Source organism: Daphnia magna, linkage group LG2, assembly GCF_020631705.1.
Source record: "Daphnia magna isolate NIES linkage group LG2, ASM2063170v1.1, whole genome shotgun sequence".
NCBI classification, from domain to species: domain Eukaryota; kingdom Metazoa; phylum Arthropoda; class Branchiopoda; order Diplostraca; family Daphniidae; genus Daphnia; species Daphnia magna.
In genome coordinates this window covers 17,669,315-17,690,422 of record NC_059183.1, presented here as the reverse complement: position 1 = coordinate 17,690,422, position 21,108 = coordinate 17,669,315, and the positions used below count along the sequence as shown (strand labels likewise).

General features: G+C 39.1%; 3 protein-coding genes and 1 long non-coding RNA gene across 8 annotated transcripts; all 4 read left to right on the top strand.

Moving 5' to 3' along the window:
* The first annotated feature begins 1,013 nt into the window (after positions 1 to 1,013).
* On the top strand, positions 1,014 to 5,369 carry LOC116917032 (sodium-independent sulfate anion transporter). 3 transcript variants are annotated; one of them, XM_045170070.1, is made up of 12 exons: positions 1,014 to 1,299; positions 2,160 to 2,566; positions 2,666 to 2,861; positions 2,995 to 3,215; positions 3,316 to 3,487; positions 3,557 to 3,778; positions 3,865 to 4,026; positions 4,109 to 4,249; positions 4,337 to 4,482; positions 4,555 to 4,725; positions 4,792 to 4,951; positions 5,063 to 5,369. In XM_045170070.1, exons 1-12 carry the CDS (start codon positions 1,185 to 1,187, stop codon positions 5,068 to 5,070), a joined length of 2,121 nt encoding a protein of 706 aa, XP_045026005.1. In that variant the 5' UTR covers positions 1,014 to 1,184; the 3' UTR covers positions 5,071 to 5,369. The 3 variants fall into 3 exon arrangements, with proteins under 3 accessions (XP_045026005.1, XP_045026006.1, XP_045026004.1); XM_045170071.1 differs by lacking the exon at positions 1,014 to 1,299 and adding an exon at positions 1,558 to 1,895; XM_045170069.1 differs by lacking the exon at positions 1,014 to 1,299 and having other exon boundaries at positions 1,558 to 2,566.
* A 1,049-nt stretch (positions 5,370 to 6,418) lies between these two features.
* On the top strand, positions 6,419 to 8,376 carry LOC116917031. Its single transcript, XR_004390989.2, has 2 exons — positions 6,419 to 6,991; positions 8,111 to 8,376. It is a non-coding gene; the product is annotated as an uncharacterized LOC116917031 (long non-coding RNA).
* A 2,251-nt stretch (positions 8,377 to 10,627) lies between these two features.
* On the top strand, positions 10,628 to 14,619 carry LOC116916043. Of its 2 annotated transcripts, none has more exons than XM_045168756.1 (4): positions 10,628 to 10,754; positions 11,826 to 12,006; positions 13,412 to 13,642; positions 14,265 to 14,619. In XM_045168756.1, the coding sequence occupies exons 2-4, from the start codon at positions 11,848 to 11,850 to the stop codon at positions 14,340 to 14,342; spliced, it is 468 nt and encodes a 155-aa protein (XP_045024691.1). In that variant the 5' UTR covers positions 10,628 to 10,754; positions 11,826 to 11,847; the 3' UTR covers positions 14,343 to 14,619. The 2 variants fall into 2 exon arrangements, with proteins under 2 accessions (XP_045024691.1, XP_032777115.1); XM_032921224.2 differs by having other exon boundaries at positions 10,707 to 10,872.
* A 1,772-nt stretch (positions 14,620 to 16,391) lies between these two features.
* Positions 16,392 to 17,528, top strand: LOC116918037 (allatostatin C). Of its 2 annotated transcripts, XM_045170400.1 has the most exons (5): positions 16,424 to 16,474; positions 16,636 to 16,685; positions 16,768 to 16,916; positions 16,998 to 17,047; positions 17,134 to 17,528. In XM_045170400.1, exons 3-5 carry the CDS (start codon positions 16,794 to 16,796, stop codon positions 17,252 to 17,254), a joined length of 294 nt encoding a protein of 97 aa, XP_045026335.1. In that variant the 5' UTR covers positions 16,424 to 16,474; positions 16,636 to 16,685; positions 16,768 to 16,793; the 3' UTR covers positions 17,255 to 17,528. The 2 variants fall into 2 exon arrangements, with proteins under 2 accessions (XP_032779583.1, XP_045026335.1); XM_032923692.2 differs by lacking the exon at positions 16,636 to 16,685 and having other exon boundaries at positions 16,392 to 16,474.
* The last annotated feature ends 3,580 nt before the right edge of the window (positions 17,529 to 21,108 follow it).

The window sequence follows — 21,108 nt, the reverse complement described above, 5'->3', positions numbered from 1 at the left end:
TTCCGTCATTTCGTTTTTTCTTTTCTGTCTTATTTTCGGGGTTCCCCTACATTAGTTAGCAAGTTCGTTTAAACAAACCCCAAGGCTGTCGTTAGTTATCCCATAGCCTTGTTGTCAATGGTGGAAACACGAGCTTCTTGGTGGGAAAAGAAAAATTTATTATTTACCAACAAGTCGAAATTGAATAGTCCGGATGGCTGCTGGTGTTGAAAAGCCAAACAATTCTTTTTTTTCCCCTCGGCTTGGGTAAATTGAGTTGCACGGTTTCTTCGGTAAACTCTGCTAATAGATGTGACACGATAAATAAACACCAGAATAGTGGCTGCTCTCCCAGATATGATGACGCATTGCTATCTGCCACACAAACAGACTTACGTAACTCATCTGAACAATTTTCAAGGACACTTGCAGTATGGATATATAGTAATACTCTTGTTACAAATTCAAAAACAATGATAAAGAAGACGAATGATTTTTTAAAACAACATCCCGCAAGGTTTCCAAAAAATATTCTATAAAACCAGGACTGCAACAAGGCTTGCATTGGCTTTGAAGGTCACCATGTTGCTCGACGGAGAAACCGCCGTTTGCATTAAATCATCAATCTTATTTTGGAACAGCCTGTTTGCTTGATTTGTGTGTGTGTGTGTGGGGGCTCAGATATCAAATTTGGAGCCATTAAAGGTTTATAATCTTTGATCAGCAGACGTTTGTCTGTTGCTTTATGGTAAATATTCAAGGTTCAGGCTGTACGTTACACTCCAGATAATGAAACTCAATGGAATGGCCAATAAAACGTCTATAAATTGGAGACTGTCACGATGATACGAGTAGAGGTGTCCAGTGTCGCAAAGGAAAATCCGACTTGTTCTAGATTACATCCAGTTAGGATCGGTTTTTGTTATGAACGAGTAGATACGCAAATCTCTAGATGGTAAAAACCCCGACAATGACGAGACTACGAAAAGGCGGCTATGGGCAAGCGATTGCTCTATATCTAAACGGCGAGCGTCTCAATTGCCCTCAGTCGGTTAACGTTGAGCCTCCCGAACTAATGGCGGATAGGCTGACAAAATACTTTGGCATTTATTCTTAATTTTCAGACATTGAATAGCTTTTCTTTTTGATTTAGTCATTTAGTAAAGCTTTTATTGGTAGACTCAAGTTTCACAGCGAGCAGTAAAATGCCAGCCAATTTTACAACAATGGGACGTTTTGACTCCGCAATAGAGGGCGGCTCATACGAAGAAGCTGAAGTGTTGATGGCCTCGTCAGCTCCGACTTGCACGACGGATCAAGGTGAGATGATTCGTTTGTTGCAACCCAAATTTCAGCCCGACGGGCACAAAAGGATCCGATTCTAAGGTCGTTTCGTGACCCACCCACCCACCGCAACCCTCTCCACCCCTTTCTGATGCATTGGCGTGATGATGACTGTGTACATTTTGCCACAAAAGACGTCCTAAGATCATCACCTAAGGCATTTAGATTCATTCACGTATCCAGTAGATGGCGTTTTTTGCCAGGGTTGAAATTCAGATGACCGCTGATGATCTAAACAAGTTTGCGAGTGGTCAAACTGGTTCTCATGTCGTTTGTTTGCTTCTCTCTGCAAGTTGCCGTCAGCAAGAAGCTTCACTGGAACCGGTTTTTCGCACGGGATTTTAGCGTTTCGATCTCACAACTCGAGAGAGTCGCTAACGACTTGCACCGATTTCTTTTTCGGCTTGAAACCAATTTCCATCGATTGGCCTTGGTTTGTGGGCACTGAGTGAAATTATTACATTTCATAGGCTTATACGTAATTCCGTTGCGGTCCACTGTCCACACACCCTTGACATTTCCGCTTCCGTATTTCTGCCTTGCGTTCAACCATTTTTTTCGCCGTTCTTAAGGTACCTGAAAGTTACTGAATGGCGCCAGTTGTGTACGTCGTTCGATGCGGGAAGTACCGTTTTCTAGTCTCGTAACTAGAACGTTCTTCGGCTTGAAAACAAAACTCGTGCCAGACATGTTTCTTTGACATCTCATGTTTATAAATCTAGATCAAGTGTTTTTTTATTGTGCGCGTTATTGTTTTGATTTAAACCAAAAATTCGATAAAATTCCCCCCTCCCCCAATAAAACGAAGTATTCTCTATCCGGATTAATTTCTTCAGGAGCCCTTCGTCTCAACATGAATAATAAAATTGGCGATTCGTCCCTCCAACTGTCGTTCTCATTCGACGACAAGAAAAATGGAGAGACCTCGTTCCAGATGGACCCGGGATCCGTCAGCTCCGCGTCGTCCGAGATGAGTGTGTCGTGGTCGGAGGGTGTCGGATCAGCTGAGCACCACCGAGACAAGGACGTCTCCTTTGGCCAGCAGGTGGTGACCCGAGCCAAAAGGCGCATCCGCAAAACGTGCACTACCAAGTTGCTCAAACGTCGCTTACCCATGATCGAGTGGCTACCCAAGTACACGCTACAATCGCTCTTCCACGACTGCATGGCCGGCTTCACTGTTGCCCTGACAGCTATTCCGCAAGGCATCGCTTATGGAGCAGTCGCTGGAGTGCCTGTTGAGGTATGTTTCTCTCTCTTTTTTTAAAAGCATATTCAAGTATAAGGTCCGTGTTCAATTATCAGTAAAGAGCTCACTTCATGTTTTAAAAAATATCAACAGTTCGGGTTATACACGGCGTTTGCTGGACCCTTCATCTATGCGCTGCTGGGCTCCGTCAGTCAAATTACTATGGGCCCTACAGCGGTCATGGCTCTCATGACCCACCAGTATGTTCAGCTTGGAGGTGTTCCTTATGCAATTATTCTCTCTTTCGTCTCCGGATGCATAGAGCTGTTAGCTGGACTGCTCAACTTAGGTACGATGTCGTTCATCTAGTTTTTTTGTTTTGTTATTGGGTTGTTCACCTGTCAACCGCTGGTGGACTAATGATACCCTCCCCCTATCGACTATTTTGATGCTTATTTTGAATCGTTTGGATAACAAAACAGGATTCATAATGGATTTTATATCGGCACCGGTCATATCTGGCTTTTGTTCAGCGGCCGCCGTTACCGTTATTCTTTCTCAATTTAAGACCATCCTTGGTTTGTCATTTCGTGGCTCGACTTTCACGAAAGTCCTTCCTGGAATTTTCAAGTACTGGAGAAGCATTCGTGTGTGGGACGCTGTGCTAGGATTCGCCTTCATTGCTTTCCTAATGCTGCTCAAGGTAGGCGAGTATTTTCCCGACTTTTTGGATTAGAAAAATGCCCCCCCCCATCTCGTATGCAGAATGAATAGCTAAAATGGCGGTGTCATTTACTGTATAGAATCTCACACTCATCAAGAAGTGGTTCAACGCTGGTTGCTGTCTTCATAACCCTTGTGTAGAAAAGGCTATGTGGTTTGTGTCAACATGTCGTAACGCCTTAGCGGTCATTCTCGGCTGCTTGATAGCGTATGTCTTCGAAATCTACGGCAACCGGCCATTCCAGTTGATAGGTGAGTAATGTCAACCATTTGAATAAGAGAATGGCTGTTACGCAAAATATTCTGTTCGCAAAACGACAGGCGAAGTCAAGTGCGGCATTCCGGATTTCCAAATTCCGCCTTTCAGCTTTGAACGTCCAGAAGAGGAATTTGCGTCATCCAACTGGACGGACTCTGATTCGGATAATCAAACGTCTTACGAGCTCGTGACATTTCCCGAAATCCTTAAAGACATGGGACCAGGGATGGTATTGGTCCCCGTTATTGCAATTCTTGAACAAGTCGCCATCGCCAAAGCGTTCAGTAAGAATTTTTTGATGCATTTTTTATTTGTTTTTGGATGCCATGGGAATTCTTATGGGGAATGAACATTTTCGTGTTTTGCACAGGTAATGGGGCGAAGACTGATTCGACTCAGGAAATGATTGCTGTCGGGGCCGGTTCGATTTTTTGCTCTTTTTTCGGCTGCATCCCACTGACAGCTTCTTTTTCTCGAAGTTCCGTGCTATCCGCATCCGGTGGAAAAACGCAATTCGCAAGTTTAATTAATGGTAAATATATATACTTGGTTTTTATGGCTCCAAATGGTATGTCGTGGTTACCACATTTGTAATATTTTCTCTTTGGTTCCAGGCTGTGTGGTTCTTTTTGCTTTGGCTTTCTTGATGCCCACGTTTTACTTCATCCCCAAATCGATCCTTGGGGCCGTGATCATTACTGCCGTCTATCCCATGATTGAATACCACGAAATTCCTTCTTTATGGCGAGGACGACGTAAGGCTCTCTCTTTTATTTACACCTAAAATCGACGAAATTCTTACTCTACCTTTTTTTTTTTGCTGTCCCCATTTGTTGATGAAGGAATTGAGCTGTTTCCATTCATCACCACTTTCCTTTGCTGTTTGTTAATTAACATGGAATACGGCATTCTCATTGGTGCTCAGATGCATTTGTTAATGCTGGCATATGAAGGCAGTCGGTCCAAATCTACTTTAACACGCTACAAGGTAAAACGCATAATTATTTCACGTCTTGGCAAAAAAATGGGGTGTATGCTAATAACAATAAAAACAATTCAGGAAGCTGACGAAGAACGTGTCGTTTTGCAAGCTGACCGCAACCTCTATTTCCCGTCGGTGGAGCGATTCCGCAACGCGCTGACAAAAGTGTCCATCGACGTCGAAACCAAAAATCGAGTCGTTGTTCTGGATATGGGTAGGGTCAATCAGATTGATCACACCACGCTCAAGGTAAACTATTTTTAACAATGGCTTGTGTAAACTTGATTGGAGAACTATCTTTTATTCTAAAATCAGATGCTGCAATCGATTTTGGCAGCGTGGGATAAAAAGGAGGAGAAATATTGTTTTACCAATGTCAGCGATCATCTCAAGCAAGTTTTGAGTTCAATTCTACCGAAAGGAGTGCCAGTGTCTCGTCCAGTTCTTCCATCTACGGACACTACTATTTCCTTCGGTGAGATATAAAAAGGGACCTTGCGTGTTTGTTGAGACCGATGGCCATGTGTGGATGTGTGAGTTTTCACTTAATGGTTATTTATTTTTTTCCTTTTCCGCCTTGTTCTAGTTCCCTAGAGAAAATACGAAGCGTGAAAAGCGGACGCGGAACTGAAGTAGTGGTCAAGTGGGACGAAAAGAATCAAATCAAATCAAAGTTTTTATTTCCCCGTGCTATTAATTAATGTTTATCTCTCGTTTGTCGATTATGAATGAACTGTTGGAGCGGGCAAGCGCTCGGTCTGAATGTTTTTAAAATGTAAATATTGGTCAATGTGCTAAAACTCATCATTTGTTTTGTGTCATATGTGACCGTTCGGAGTTGGTTTTTTATTTACTGAGCGATTATGCCATTCAATACACGGAGTTTTTCTCCACTTTGTCTTAATCAAGTTATCAGTTAATCGATTTTCAAATTACAAAACGGAAGTGGAAAACTAACGGAGCTCGAGGACAGAAATATTTCCAAATTCAGTTATGGTCTATTTCGCATTACACGTGTAAGCTTACCCCTGAACGAAGTTTAACGACAGTCCCTGGTCGTTTTCGTGTTGTTTGTATACAGCATGACTTCACAATTTTTTTAAGTTCGGAAGAAATAATAAAAAGTTTGAATTCTAAGAGGAAAAATGTTTGAAGGCCGCCCAAACCAGTTATACACGCAGTGGCTGGCGTGCGTGCAAAGTCTCCTATTGTAGGTGTACCAAGATTATAGCCTATAGGACAATCTGACAAAGAATGCCTTTCGGAAACGACCTTGGGACGTGACGGTGGCGTGATTCTTGAATTTCAACAGAAAACAGACGTCAGACGTGGTTTCCTTTCTTCATCCTCTGTTTTTGTTTTCGACCTCTTCACGCCCAATTGGCTGTGAAAATGTCTTATAGAGTAATAGCATGCACTGTCGGGCGCGTGAATGAATGCCGTTGAAAAAGTATTACTAGAGCGGTGTATCCGGTTTTACGGCGAAACAATAGCCCCTAAAAATAGTGAGAAAACAGGAAGAAGGAGCATTTGAATGCTCCTTTATTTTGGCCATCAAGTATCCGTGTCATTGAACTGCAAGCTCATGTAAATGACGGGCGTTAATTGAACGCAACGGGCCTTCATGAGAGAGAGGGCTCGAAGGGCTATTCCCTTCCTATCTTGCAAATCATCAACAAGTAAAAAGAAAAAGGAATTTCAATGCGATTTGAGAACTTTGTGAAACTGGTTTAGCCTTTGCTTCGAGAATTTTCTAATAACCTAAAAAACTTGAGCTCAGTTTTGCTCGACCGGAATTTCGCTAAATCGCCTTCACCCTATATTTCCCCTTCAGGGGATGTAAGATGAAAACTGCGATGACAAGGAAGCGGGACACGAGCTTCTAGAAAGTTGTTTTTATGAAAGTGTAACACAAAACTAGTAGGTCAAAAGTTACGTATGCCCCCAATTTAGTCCTGTAACAGCTTTCGATAGGTAGACTAGCCATATATGAGGCAGAAAAAAGGCGCATTGAATCTCATCCTAGACATCTAGTGAGTACGTCAGAATATTCAGAGGAGAATAACGTCAGGCGACCACGCCTTGAAATGTCCCTGTAGCCTCCAGTTTTGACAATCCGAAGTAGAAGAATGTTTACGAAAAGAAAATGGCTTTAAAGCTATTGTTAAGACAAAAATCATGCACATGCAAAACACAACAAGATTCTTAATCCTTAAAATGAACTTGAGGCTGATTTTCAAAACCTTGGATTACCGAAATTGCACCCACTCAAAAACAAAAACAAACTGAAACTCGTCGGTTCCCCCCAATAATTCTCGGAAATTGATTCTAAAAACGGACTGTAGCGATTGTGGTCTGTTCACTCGAGTCTTAGAACTCTTCCAAGGTTATGGTTTGGGAGAAGCAGCCTTCCGATGGGGAATCTACCATTGAAAGTCATTGCTGCGATGGGGTTACTTCTCCGGAAGAATCCGAGGTCGCCAAGAACGAGCCACAGAAATCTTCAAATTATCTGGTAAGAAAATTGTCTAGCACATACAAATTTATTCCGCCATGTGCGCACGAGCAAGCAGTTTCATCTGTTATTTGTCGTTTTTTATTTTTGGTTACCTATTTATATAATAATAAATCTGCCTCCTACGATTATGTGGTCGGAATGACCGTAACGCTCGCGGCTTTTCCACAAGCCAACGCCCATGGAGCCGCCGCTAGTGGCCTTTTGGTGCAGGGAACGCTTTACGTGTTTTTATGGTTACATTGCTTTTATTTGTTTTTTTTTGTTTTCTTATAGATGCTATAAATTACTGCCTTCGGTACGGTCTATTTAAGGTTTTTGGATGAACGTTTTTTGTTTTCCTTCATTTTGTATTGGGTTCCTTGAGTCAAATCGCTGCCCCGGCCAACCCCGAGGTGGTCCTAAATGCTTTACGATTATTATGAATGCGTGTTTAAGGGTAAGGCTATCCTATTCACCTTTTTGGATAGTGGCATATTTGGAACGGCATTGATGGCCGACCCTCTCTCTGTTTGAGCACGGCAGTTTAAAAAATCGTGAATGCTATTTTTGCATCGACTTTCATACGGATTTTCGTGTCTCTTGATTCTTATCAACTTCCCACTCTTCCTCTGCTTTTCACCCAAAAAAATTTTTTTTTGTTTAAAGTACGAAACATTTCCGGGGTTCTTCGCTATGATTCTTCCACGAACGTAAGAAATTAACAGGCCATTCACGCGTAAGAGGCAGAACTTTTCTTCCTTATTGTTCTGTAATTTCTTTTGAAAGTAGCTGTAAATGCATTGTTAAAATTTTTAATAAGCTTTAAAGGGAAACAAAGGAACATAATTATATTCGAGAGCAACTTTTATAACACTTATTTCGATGGAATTAATTAAGGATAAGACGTAGGTCTAAAGCATTCGCTGCCTTCAATAGTCGTGCCGTCAAAAAAAAAAAGTTAGCTAGTTCGTTCAACTTGATGAAGTGCTGTGCCTTAGCGCTTAGTTTAGGCACGTTGGTCTATTTGACAGACGAATTGTCTATCATGGCTGACAATAAGAAAGTGATTGTCATTCTAACAATGATTCCTGTGCATTATTCAATAACCATGTCATTTCTACGGCTACCAAAATGCAGGCTCGAGTCGTTCACAGCAGGTTGCACCGGTTAGCTCACGTGGCCATTGCGGGGTGTGGACCACAAGCGTTCAACAGCCCAGCTACGTAACCTTGGACAACGCGTTTAGATGTCAAAGCAAGGCTTGCCCTCGTGCCCGTTATGACCATATTTGTGCAAACTGTAATCGCTCCTGTAAAATGAATACGTTATTTATCAGTAAAATGGGGGACTTACGTTTTGTGCTAGACCTTGTTCTAGACTGAATAAAACGGTCTTTTCAAGAACTGGCCCACTTTATTTGAGTGAATGTCACCCCCAGTTCTTCTTTATCAGTCTTGGCTCTGCAGCCCCTTACCACAAATGAATGTTGTTTATGGTTAGATCATAGAAATTATAATGTCAATGAGGAATGCATGAAAACTTAACTAGACTATAATTTTATCCGTCATCGTGTGCGTACTTGATTCCGGAGCCGGTAAGGTTGTTCCGAACGAACGCACAATTTCGACCATTAACTGAAATAAACTATAGAAAGCTTTAAATGTAAGTCAATAACATTCTATACTTTTACAACGTTGGAGTTCTCGATCAATTCATAATTCAACGACAGTGCGCCTTTCATTGGGATGGATGTACAGGAACCGTCGAATTCAATATAAAAGTTTTTCGAGTAACCGATGATATGATATACGACCTCATTGAAAGTTCGATAAAGCTATTTATAGTTCACACCAACATTTTAGTCACGTAGCCTAAAGCAATGCCGATAACGCTAAGGTGACGCTGACACTGTAACGCTTGCTTTATTCGATGCCAAGGTCTAAGATAAACTGCATAGTTGAATAACAAAGTTTGTTTGTTTTTTTCTCTCGTAGAGGTGTCTAAGGAATCCAACTATATACACTCACCAAAAAATAATAAAATCAAATAGTTGCCAATTCTAGACTTCCGCCGTCGTGACTTACATATTCAATTTACATGGAATATACAAAGCTAGCCTACTGATTGATTTATCAACCAGAATTTAAGTCACAGATGGAGGCGGTGGGTGTGTTAAACTGGATACTTTTATACAGATTATGTGCATGCAGCATTAGCTGAAATGAAGAACTGTTTCATTTTTTTCCCGAAGAAAACAGAGCTTTTATTTCACATGAGTTCCTCATCAGATAAAACATAAATAGTTTATGACGGCGTTCAAAAATGTTGACATTCACACATTCTCATTACTTTATCGTGTTTTCTCAACAAGTATTTCTTGCTATTTAACCTGTTCTATGCTCCGGGGTGAAAGTGACTGGATTCAATTGTACGCATACAGTAAAAAGAAAAGCTAAATAAAGTAAAAGAACAAGCTTTTGTGACGTGCTGTCGTCCGTAATTTTCGTCAGACATTTTCGCATGACTAAGTAGCGAAAACATGAAATACAGCCACCTCCTCTTCATTAGATCGCTAGAAACCCCAAAACCTGTTAATTGGTTGTTTTTTCGGCTAAATAATATTTCAACAATGTATTACTATTTTTCTTACCGTTACCAATAATTTTTATTATCAGACACAACAAAAAAAAACCCAAATGAAAAACAAAAAACAAAAAAAAAATATTTTTTAGAATGAACTTTGATTTTCCAGAAAAGAAAGTTTTGATACATGAAATTCACCGTTAGCACTTACATAGCTAAGAGTTAATTACTAGTTATAAGGTACAATTGGGTTTCTAATGAGCTAGACGCGCTATGTCTGGATAATTGGGATGAGGAGCTGTAGTAAAAAGGATAATAAGGTGCTGGGGTAAAGAAAAGGTATCAAATTGCATGCAAAAATAAAAGACAGAAAAAAAGAGAAAAAGCTCGGAAGAGTCAAGAAAAGATTCAGCCTTTTGGCTTAGAAAACTAGAGGAAGCACTTTTAAAGTAGACTAACTCAGTTTGTCGTGATACCTTCAGTTTTAAAAAATGCACTTTGAGTAGATTCCATCGGCTATAATAGCATGTCAGAATTGAGCCTCTCTTCAGCTGCCATTGCTCATTGGATTGGCGCATCCCACTATAAAAGGTACAGCAGAATCACACTTAAATTTTAGGAGTTCATGACAGTGTGACATTTCTCTTCAGCACACCAAAAGCACCACATATGTACACATACATTATGATAGATTTTTATTTATGGAAAACTATGGATTTGGCTGGCATCGAATGGAATTTGGCTTTAAGCCTTTGCGTGGGAGTTTTCTCAAGACACATGGTAACAAATGAGACAAAAATAGAACATAACGAACATCCCGCTTCCGTGTCCCAAATCTATCCAGTAAACTACCATGATAAACGAATCAATATACACTAACGAATGTGCCGTCTCCTTCATTTCTATTGACGGTCAGGTCCATTTAGAAACATGTCAAGTATATCAAATGGCATGCAAGACCACTAGTATCGTGTCTTGATAGGCCTGTTCAATTTCTTTCATTGATCTCGACTTTTTTTCAAATTAAACTCTCTATGCAGAAGCCTGCACTGCGCAACTGCCAGTGTAGTGTGAAGAAAGGGAGATGGTAATTCCAAAAAAATAAAAAAAAAAGAAGCTTGCTCTGTTGGAGGATCAACTCACGTCCCACGGAAATTGCCCAGTTGCAGAGGCATCACCGACAGGTTGTATTATACTGGTAAGTGAGTCCATTTAAGGATACTTAATTTTGTGGAACTGCGCTGCTGGAAACGTTCCTGTGTATCAGTTCATTTGCACGTACCAGCACCTGGAACGAACACGTACCATAAAGAAAGGTACGATGTACGCAAGTTGGAAAATTTTCCGTTTTCACATTTTACTTAAGCTATGGAAATTTTTACAATTGTGAAATGATTCAACTTTCGTATGGTTGAATACTATCGGTAAGTTTTGCAATTATGTCATTTTAAATGCATTCAATTCTCAACTAATTGGCACTGGGAGGTAAACACTGTATGCATAGCTACCCGAGGAAATCCCTTGCGCAATCCTAGTCGTTGTTATATAGTCAAAGAAACATAGAAACAGCTGCTAATTGCACCGTTGTGACTCGTTGACTTTTTAAACGTATATGTTACAAGATTTTATGAACGACATCGATTCGCCCATGTGTTTGTCCTTAACACCCACTCGTCTTAGGGTATAGCATCAGCCCAACAGTCCGTTTATTCATTCCGATAGAAATTGAACTATTTGACCACGAATGAATAAATTATAATTTTAGTAAGAAAAACGACAAGCTCCATGTTAGTGACGTTTGGATTGTTCCATCCTTCTAATTCTTCGTAGTGTATCGAGTAACCGTATTTAGCCTTAGATTCATTGACAATATAAGGTTGCATGACCTTGTGCAGAAATGCAGAATAACACAATGTTGTATGGACACATGCTTTGGGGCAACCTGATTCCATTCACAAAAAAAAAATGAATGTTTGTGGGATTCGGAGAAATACCTGGTGGGATTTGATCATTTTTTAACCTGTCTATGCCACATCGTTTTCATCGGCCTCAACCTAATTTTACATAATTTTTTTTATATTTTATTTCAATCGACCAAGAGCTAAATCAATAACATCATTTTCCTATGTTACTCCGATATATGGGGATTGTAAGCCCCTAAACAGTCGCATACAAACACGGAAAAAAAAGAAAAGCAAAATATTTCCTTAAGTGTTTTAGTTATAAATGTTTGCGACTAATTCAACTCATGGTTTCTTATGAAATGCAGGAGCAGAGATATAGTTAAAATCATGTTGATCAGCAACCCAGAATTCAAAACGTCGGCTTGTTGTGTTCTGATATTAACTATAATCGTGGCTAACGGAGCAGCCGGAGCTGCATTGGAAAGGCAATTTGATGATCGATCGACAAACGAAATGCATCAAGATTGGCGTCAGCCTTTGCCGACAGTGAGTATCTCAGTTAATCATCGATGCGCACTAACCGCCTATAATTTACCATGCAAAGACCATCTAAAGGTTCAAACATCTTGTGGTGAAGAACAAGGGCATGGCAGTCTTTTTGTTTTTGTTTTTAGCCTTGTTTTATTGATTGCCATTCAAAAAACATCTTAACATATGGGACTGCTTTTCATCACTACAATTGGACGTGACAGTCATTCAGAAATACGCATGTTTTATTTCCGCAGAGTGGTGGAAGTGGAGTTAGGAGGAAACTTGGGGCAACCGCAATGATATTTTTAATTATTTATTACTTCAGCTTGCTGATTGTGTGCATTAATCGTTTCATACATTAAGACTACCACGGCAGAGTTACACGCTAAAACAGATTTACCGTTGATTTAGCTAGTTCAATATTCAGTAGGCGGATGTAAAACTACTATTTGCTGTAATTTGCTATCAGCTAATTAGGTTTAGAAATATCTGTTGTCACAATTAACTCGCTGACATTTCATCGGACTTAAATCTAAGCAGGTTTCCCCAACCCACTTGATCTGGTAAAATTACTTTAAAAGAAAAAGAGAAACTGACGCCGTGTTTGCACGATTGTCGTACATAAATAGAGAGAGAGCTGTTCCATAGCGTGCCATAAAATATTTTTATGGAGGTTAATTCCATACACACAATTAACAACATAGTAGCTTTAATTACTATACTCTGAGGTAGTATAGCGAATTCTTTTGCCAAACCCCTCTTTCTGAATATTTCTAATAAACCAATAAGGAGCTTTAAAAAGATGGCATGCATGAAACTCGTTTATACAGTATTCAAGTCATAATATTCAAGAACCATAGCTTGCACTCACGTAAGCCATTATTCAATATTTAAGCCTATAAAAAGAAAACGAAGACTCTTGTTACTGAAATGCCAGAGAAATAGGATCACGACTGATCCTTGATAGTGTAGACAAGCAAAAAAGCTGTGTACGAAAACGTACCGTTGTTCCAACCAATAAAAAAAAAGAAACAAAAACAAAAGAAGTAACAAACAAAGGCTTGGCTTAACTTAAAGTAGAAAGTACGTAAAAGGAAGTAAACTGCGGGGCTGGATGAGAACTAGTGCATCTCTTTTTCTTTTGCTCTTTTACAGTATGAATTAGAAAAATGTTGTCGAGAGTTTATTTGGTATGACGTTATCCCAACACAATATATTATCTAAAAAATCCCAAAGGATTTTCAGGCTGGAACTTTCTACCTTATTTTCCTATATTATTTCTGATGGAAAGAGAAAGATCCGATTTTAGTTTCCATAATTTACTCCAACATTTCCTACGTTTAACACATTTTCTACATTGACTTGCCAGCAGTCCCTTGTAACAAAAAAATGTCAAAGATTTTGTTTATCTTCTCGACAGGTTAAACGGTCAGTTGCTTTGATTAATAAGCTTGTGATGGTTGCTCAGCGTGCAAACAACTACAAGCCACGACATCAACAGCAATATCCGTTGAGTGTGCATCAATCAAGTCAATCACAGGGTTTTAATGAGATAACCCAACACCGAGAAGCCGACCAATTATCAAAACACTCAGCTGAAAGCACGAACGACGACCCGTTTACCCAACAGAAAGCTTTTGCGCTGCCTCGCGTAAGTTGTTGTGCCGAATTTTGAGTTTTTTTTTTTTTCTTATACATTGTCCGATCAGAATATGGGTCTGGTTGCTACGCATTAAATAGAATTTAGCGATCAGGAGATACTCCCAAGTTAAGATTGGGTCCGATTGGTGGTTCTCTTGGGAAACACTAGAAAATGTTTCGGTTGAAGTTGTCCCCCGTAGTTTTTTTTTTTTTCAGAATCGCTTTAAACTTTTTGCCTCCATTTACGAAGTAAAAAGTTGTGTGGTGTTTTTCAGCCAATGTCAATAGCGACTATTGCTATTTACCGTACAAGTGGTTGGCGTATAGAAAGCAGATCTTATATGTATATATACTCTATCGATAGAAAGTAGTAAAATCCAATTGAAGCACGTGTTTGCTTGTTGCACGTGTTTGCCTTTCGCTAACCGGCACAATTTCCTAGAAAAACTGAAATTTCTTTACTACGTAGACAAAGAGATATAAATCGAGAAACCTTGTGATATAATTTACTTTATTTCTCTGAACATCGGAACTCAACAATGCCTTTTGTTTGCAACAACAACAAAAATCGCATCTTTACGAAATAACTGGTGATATATACAAACTGAGTAACCTTGCATTTTTGGTCGCAGATCGCATTTGAACGGCGCGGGCAATCACAGCGAGTCTTCTGGCGATGCTACTTCAACGCAGTTTCCTGCTTCCGCTAATATTTCCGCAAATAATGATTCCTGCTTCTATCTGAAAAACGCAAAATGCAAAATGCAAACAAAAAATATATATATAAGTAATTAACAAAGACATACCTTCGACAAATAAACGTTACAAGTCCTGTGTCCCGCAAGGCCAGTATTGCGATGAAGTCAAACTGTTTACCTGTTGGCACTTTCATGACGTCCTTTTAAAACTATTTTCGTGGTCTTGTGAAAATGGATATACCAGCATAACAATTGTATTCCGGCAAAAATACAATGAAAAATAGCACAGTCTACATTTATTTTGATATTTCTCGTTTTACCATATTACTTCTCCTAAAAAGAGAATGCTTAATTGAACGAGAAAAGGAGTGTCTAAATGGGTAAGTGGGAAATAAATGCAGCACCAAAAATTGTGCTATTTTTTTTATTTTTTTTTTTAGATGAAGGGAATGAGTAAAAATAAAGGATAGGGGTGTCCTAATTGGAATGGATAGGGGATCAAAAGAAAAGGATCCCCGCTCGAATGTATAGCCCACTCAACATGGGAACGAATACCATGGATGTTAGAAGAAATTTTCCCATCTCTCGCATTTTCGGTATAAATCCTATTGCCAGGGATGGAGTCTGTTTCTTATGCAATATCAGTGTCGCAAATATTTATAAGTGATCCACTCAGATAAAAGCGCATTTTCTGTCACTATATACCATCAGTTTCACTGTCGGCTGAATTCTTTCTTATTAAACAATTTAACAAGGAAACGAAGATTGTGAAAAGAACGAAAAGGCGTAGGATATATGAATATATTTGTTTTTCTTTTATACATTAGGACTTATAGGCTTTTTCACCGTGCAAAAGATTTCACAAAAAAGGGGAAAACATTGTACAAAATTGCGGTGATCTCTTTTTACATAGTAGTACTCGCCATATTCCGATTTAACTATCTTCACTAGCTATGCAAATACACATTTTTAGTTTATTCATACAAACCTATTATACTGTAGGTATTAAACGACATTTACACACAACTCTGTTATGGACACTTTAACCTTTTCGACAGTGAGTCTCTTTAACTCATGTATAGTAGAAGAGCCTTTCTTCATCACGGATTATAGCAAAACCCCAATCGTATATGCGTCACGTTTTAAGATTTATAATAGATTTGTTGACAGTGACCGTCATTTGGGATGTTAATTTAGTTGGAAATACTCGTTTTTAGTAAAGAGATATCAACAGTCGAGCAATAGAGCTGAGCTGATCTCTTTCATGAGTAGGCTACAGTTTTCATGCAAGATTGTGCTATGATGATTCCCAGGTATCCGCATCAAGGCAGAAAACATTTAAGATTGAAGTATCAGTAATAGAGTAGCTATAGCTCCTCAATGGCAAGTCACATTACGTTTCACGCTTCAATCCTGATGGATACATGGTGACGGAGTATAAGAGGGCGTTTAAACCTTAAGTAGCTATATACAATATGCGCCAGAAAACGAATAAATTTAAGCCGTTCTCATTTACACAAGCAGTAAATTACCTTAAGCTGCTACCACTGCTGACATTCAACTAAATATCTTTATCAGCCTAAATTTTTGTTGCTTCCATTGTGGAGCTGCAAGAGCCGTGCGCGTCCCACATCCAAGGCCCTCCATTGCACCCCAGTGTAGAATATACAGACTTGGAAGAAATAAAACGAAAATTCCCAGTAGTTTTATTTTCCCGCAAAATTATTGGCAAATAAAAATGTTCCTGTTTTTTTTTCCTACATACTTTCAAGGGATAAGGATACGGTTTAAATTCGATTATTTTATAAGGTTTATACTACTCATATACGCCTAGTTGTTAACCCTTTGATGATTTCGTGTACAGCAAAAAGGTTTGATGACTAATCCATGTCAAATGTTTTTTAATATTTAGAAGTACTTAAATTCTGTCCTATCGCCGTCAACGAGTCTGAGCAATCAAGGAAAATATTGATTGCTTGCGCATTTAGGAAATGAGATCCATCTCTACCCATATCGAAAATGACAACCATGTCAGATTAGACTGCGCGCCCACCAGCAGCGTCTCTCCCTATATAAGTCGGTGTTGACGGGCAGATCGCAACAGACGGGCCAAGACTACTGCTGCGCAAAAAATCTCTTCAGCTGTAAGCACATAACACTTAAGACTTTTCTTTCCTTCTGGATCGTGTTATTCGTACATTAGACGTTTATGGCACATTGAATTTGTCGTATTACTTTAGTTACCGTTCTTATATATTATACTTCTCATAACCATCCATATAACGGCCCTTTATATTTTTTTTAGTTGGAACGCAATTTTGGTGAATCGGTATTTAAACGGGTGGGGTTTCATAGGTGTGTCCGCGCTAATTTAAAAACCAATTGCAATGCAGCCATTTGGTCACTGCTAATCTTTGGACGTTTTCCATCATTTCAGAGAAGGAAAAAACAAAACAAGAAAGGATGACTTCGAAATTCTGTGCGATTGTTCCTGTAGCCATCGTATTGTATTTAGCTGCCCTGGCAGCAGCAAAATCAACAGATCCAGACGATCCCGAGTTTATTGACTTCGGTGGAGACATTGAGGTTGTTGAATTTCTACATTTGTTTTTCCATAATGAAGTTTGATATGTATTTGTTTTACATGCATTTTTTTAAAACTTATAGTCAAAGGCGGCACCGGATGAAGCAAGTGTGGAAACAGCTTTATTGAATTAGTAATGCATTTATACGCATCGAAGATGTGATATATTACGAATTTCGTGCACGTTCATCCGTCATAACGCGTTTTTTTCTCCCACAGTCTCTTTGCAAAGCAGATCATGGCTCGCCTGCGCAACAACCGAAACCCTCAAGAGTTGATGAAAAAACGGTCCTATTGGAAGCAATGTGCATTCAACGCCGTCTCTTGTTTTGGCAAGTGACGCCGAAAGAAATACATACTAAAGAACCGACGAAATGCTATGTAAACCCTTAAAGCAGTAACATTATTTTTGTTTCTCGCTCAACAGGGTTTGGGCATCAAAATGATGCAGTTTTTTTATTTATTTATTAGTTTATGACTACTTCCTACATTATATTGAAATAAACGAAAACATGTACAGGCTAAATAATTTCCACTTATAAAAATAGCCTCTCACCTAAAACCACTTGTATGATCTCTCCGTTATGAATACAATCATAATTGTTTAGGTCTGACTGGACGTCATTCATTTTCAAAGGCTGGGCTATAATATTTGTCCCTGTAATTACGTCTGTTAGCTCTACAATAGACGCACTACGTCAATGTCCAAAGAAACCTGTGAGTCCCAGCAACGTCATTGTTTAATCTTTTTGAATGGTGACTATAATACTTGCTTTTAACTGAATAAGTGGTAGGACCATGACACAGGATTGTTGTAGACCACTATCTTACCACGTAAATCAAAATACCACGTTTCTTCAATGATTTCTATATAGCGAAGGCTTTGGAAAGTGAGATGGATTTTAGCTGGGAGTGGGTTTTTCCTTATTATAGACTTCATTCTTTAAATCATTTCCGCTACGCCCACTCTTTCATAACCAGCTATTACGGTAGGAATACACTGTGATTTTCTCGTCACAGAAAATGTTCCTATTTTTGTTAACGTTGCCCTTTCATAAAACCCAGATAGCCTTTCTTATAGGCCTCGGAACTGCCAAAATGCATTAGGTCTTTCTTATATGTGTATAGGTTAGCTTTTTATTCTTTCTTTATACGTTGGGTAATTCATGGACCAATATAACATTCATATGGAAATACACAACACACGCAGAAGAAACGAAGAAACTCTATACTTCCACATACAATACTTTAACTATGCAAAAGTATTTGGAAAAACAAATTTCATTGTAATCTTCCATAGTTTGTCGCCTTCATTAACTTTGTATACTATAAACCTTTGTAATTTGTTGCATATTGAGGAACACGTTTAAGTAAATATGCGTCCTACTTGAATTTATATTCTTGGATAAATATGCAATGCATCAGCAAATGCGGTAAAGACGAGTATATTCTTGTCACGAAGAGACAGGATACGCCATCGAGCGCTAGGTCTTGCTAACTTTACTTTAGACTGTTGCGCTTCATCGCTGGATGGCGAGCGTGTGATTTTGTCTATAGTTTATCGGAGTAAATAAAGAAAGGCTACATATTAAAAAATCAGTTTGATTTGTATATAGTTGGCTTAAGAGATACGTTCGGTTGAAGTACAGACTACCCACCTTAAGTCATTACCTAAAACCGTAGAGATGGACGATGCATTCAGTTTTTTTAAAGTGCGATCTATTGATCTTTTTATTTCACAGAATATTTTTGAATAACTGTTTGTCGTATTTGTACTCTAGTAGATTGTCTGTTTACAAGGAACGAAGAGTGGACGTTCACAAAGTAAAAGTTTTCACTTGACTTTGTATCAATCATGGTAGACAATTTGTGTAGCCCATATATGTAACTATTGATGCAGGGAGACGTAACTTCAATAAGAACTAAGCAAACTACGCTGAGACAGTTTTTATATTTTATTCTTTTTGTGCGCATTTCCAGAAATGAGTGGGTTTGTTACTTGGTTACGTTATTGCTACTTTGCATGTGTACATGCACCAATTATTACAACAAAAATCAATTAAAACTTTTAAAAAAATTCGTAAAAGGAAAATATAGTTTTAAGCTCCCTCATCTAGCCAGTTAAAAGGCATATACATTTACTTTATCTAGCAAATCTTCGGGTCTGGATAAGATTGTCGAATGTATGGGGGAAATTTCTTTAACTTTCCTTTTTCTCAGAGGCGCTGTAAAATACAATTATAAATCCATTCGGATTCGCCGAGAAATAGCCCGTTTTCAACCTTTTCGTAAAGAACCATATCAGGCCAGGATGCTCCTCATCTCCGGGAATTAATGGAAAGGAAGGGAAGAAATTCAGCGTAAAGTTGCCAACTGCTTCTTCACTACTCCATAGCAGGGATTGAAAAGCAAACTAATGGGTATTGGTTGTACAGGTTCAACATCGTTTGAAATGGCTGCGATAGGTTCCCTTGGATCCTATAGGGAAGAAACTGGAATCAACACAGAACGAAATGCTGTTACTTTCTATGTCAAGCCAAACGTATAACAGACGAATCTGTTGATGAACCGGAACGGGACCTTGTCGAAGTCCGCTTCGGGATGGGCTAGCCCAATAATATAGGCTGGAGGACGTGGCTGGTTTCCATCTTCCATCGATGAAGGAGCTTGTGGCATGCTTGTCTTAGCACGGCCTCAAATAGTCTCAGCCGTGCAGGTCGAAACAGAAATGTGTCATGACACAAGTTCGTTTTTTATTTGATCGGCACGTTGGCATAACTTTCACAGCAAAAACTTGACATTAAAAGTTACTCTTGCAACTAGCGTTCGAGTAATAAACGAATCTAGTAAGTATAATAATTGCCATCCCAAGTTTCGTCGACAAATTCCAATATGACAGAGACATTGTGTGTTCAGTTTAATTGTTTTATTGCTAATGGAAATATGGCGTGGATGGAATAAAGGACTATGGAATTTCAATCGTGAGCTCGAGCCCATTCTCGGCGACACGGCCGTAACTTGATGTTTGCCTACGTGTAGTCGTAAAATTAAATGTAATACAATGTCGTTACATTACCAAGTCCAAACAAAGTAGCGCCATTCTTATTTAACTATCATGATGCAGGTGGCGTTATGGCAGGTACACGTGGAGAGGCACGCAGGCAATAGAATACAAATTTGCTCTCAAGAGGCTCTGTGATATTGATGATTCCTATCGTGTACAAAAAAGATAATACGATTTGTCTTGGATATATTGCTTTAAAGGTGAGTGTCAAACAAAGAGAAAGCGCTGAATTCTTGGATAATAAATTTCCTGACAATCCTTGTACGCATATAGACGATACTTAAAGGCTTTCTTGACCTTTACATTCTTCTAGTTATAGCGAAAGAAGTTTGCCTTGACAACTACTGAACAGTTATATTAAAACGGTAACAAAACAAATAAGCCGAACAAAGAGAGAAAATGAATTACCAATGTTCTGAGTAATATTCGTGATAAATGTCTAGACCTTAGGGTACAAGCGAGATATTGTTCGTTGTCGGCGAAGCGCCGGTGGATCTTGTAATTTTAAACAAGTTTCATGACAAACAGGATGCTTTTTTTTCTCCGTCAGTCTTTCTTAACAACAGAAATTGTATATGAAAAGAGACTGCAGCTTCAGTTGGAAGGCATCTGAAAAATGCAGTTCTGTTAAATTATGGCCATTTGACTCCTCGTAGCTGTAGGCAAAAATCAGTCCTTCGGATTCCAAATCGCAGTGGATGATTTTTGCATCAGTTAGCTTCATTATTTACCACTGAATAATAAAATGGACGAATGTGAAACGTGATTCACATTTCCACATCGAAGAACCAAGATGGGAAGCATATGCTATTGCTGGTTTTTGCTCGTGTTAAGCATTAGCTTGGCTTTCCATTAGAGACATTGTGCCAGCTGCTAGTTCGATCTGTCAAGCCAAAACATTGCAAATAATGTATTGTTTAGAATTGGCATTTAGGGAAGTTTCTGTAAGGAGTAGCTTTACTTGGTACATCCATAGTGCTTACGTATGTATTACATCGCAATAGCTAAAAAGGAAAAGTTGAGGCAGGAAGTTTTTGGAGAGGGCACGGGACGTCGTCCATGCACTGCTCCGACCAGTTGCTGTCAGAGTACTATTTTCTACGAAATTAATTACTGTGCATTTGAGAAAT

Bases quoted from the DNA above. Each gene is read 5' to 3' on its own strand.
- LOC116917032 (XM_045170069.1), top strand. From the start codon at position 2,030: ATGTTTATAAATCTAGATCAAGTGTTTTTTTATTGTGCGCGTTATTGT. The intron at 4,027-4,108 runs GTAAATATATAT...CTTTGGTTCCAG, and splicing joins ATTCGCAAGTTTAATTAATG to GCTGTGTGGTTCTTTTTGCT. The intron at 4,483-4,554 runs GTAAAACGCATA...AAAACAATTCAG, and splicing joins CTACTTTAACACGCTACAAG to GAAGCTGACGAAGAACGTGT.
- LOC116916043 (XM_045168756.1), top strand. From the start codon at position 11,848: ATGTTGATCAGCAACCCAGAATTCAAAACGTCGGCTTGTTGTGTTCTG. The intron at 12,007-13,411 runs GTGAGTATCTCA...TCTTCTCGACAG, and splicing joins GGCGTCAGCCTTTGCCGACA to GTTAAACGGTCAGTTGCTTT. The intron at 13,643-14,264 runs GTAAGTTGTTGT...TTTTGGTCGCAG, and splicing joins AAGCTTTTGCGCTGCCTCGC to ATCGCATTTGAACGGCGCGG.
- LOC116918037 (XM_032923692.2), top strand. From the start codon at position 16,794: ATGACTTCGAAATTCTGTGCGATTGTTCCTGTAGCCATCGTATTGTAT. The intron at 16,917-16,997 runs GTTGTTGAATTT...TAAAACTTATAG, and splicing joins ACTTCGGTGGAGACATTGAG to TCAAAGGCGGCACCGGATGA. The intron at 17,048-17,133 runs GTAATGCATTTA...TTTCTCCCACAG, and splicing joins GAAACAGCTTTATTGAATTA to TCTCTTTGCAAAGCAGATCA.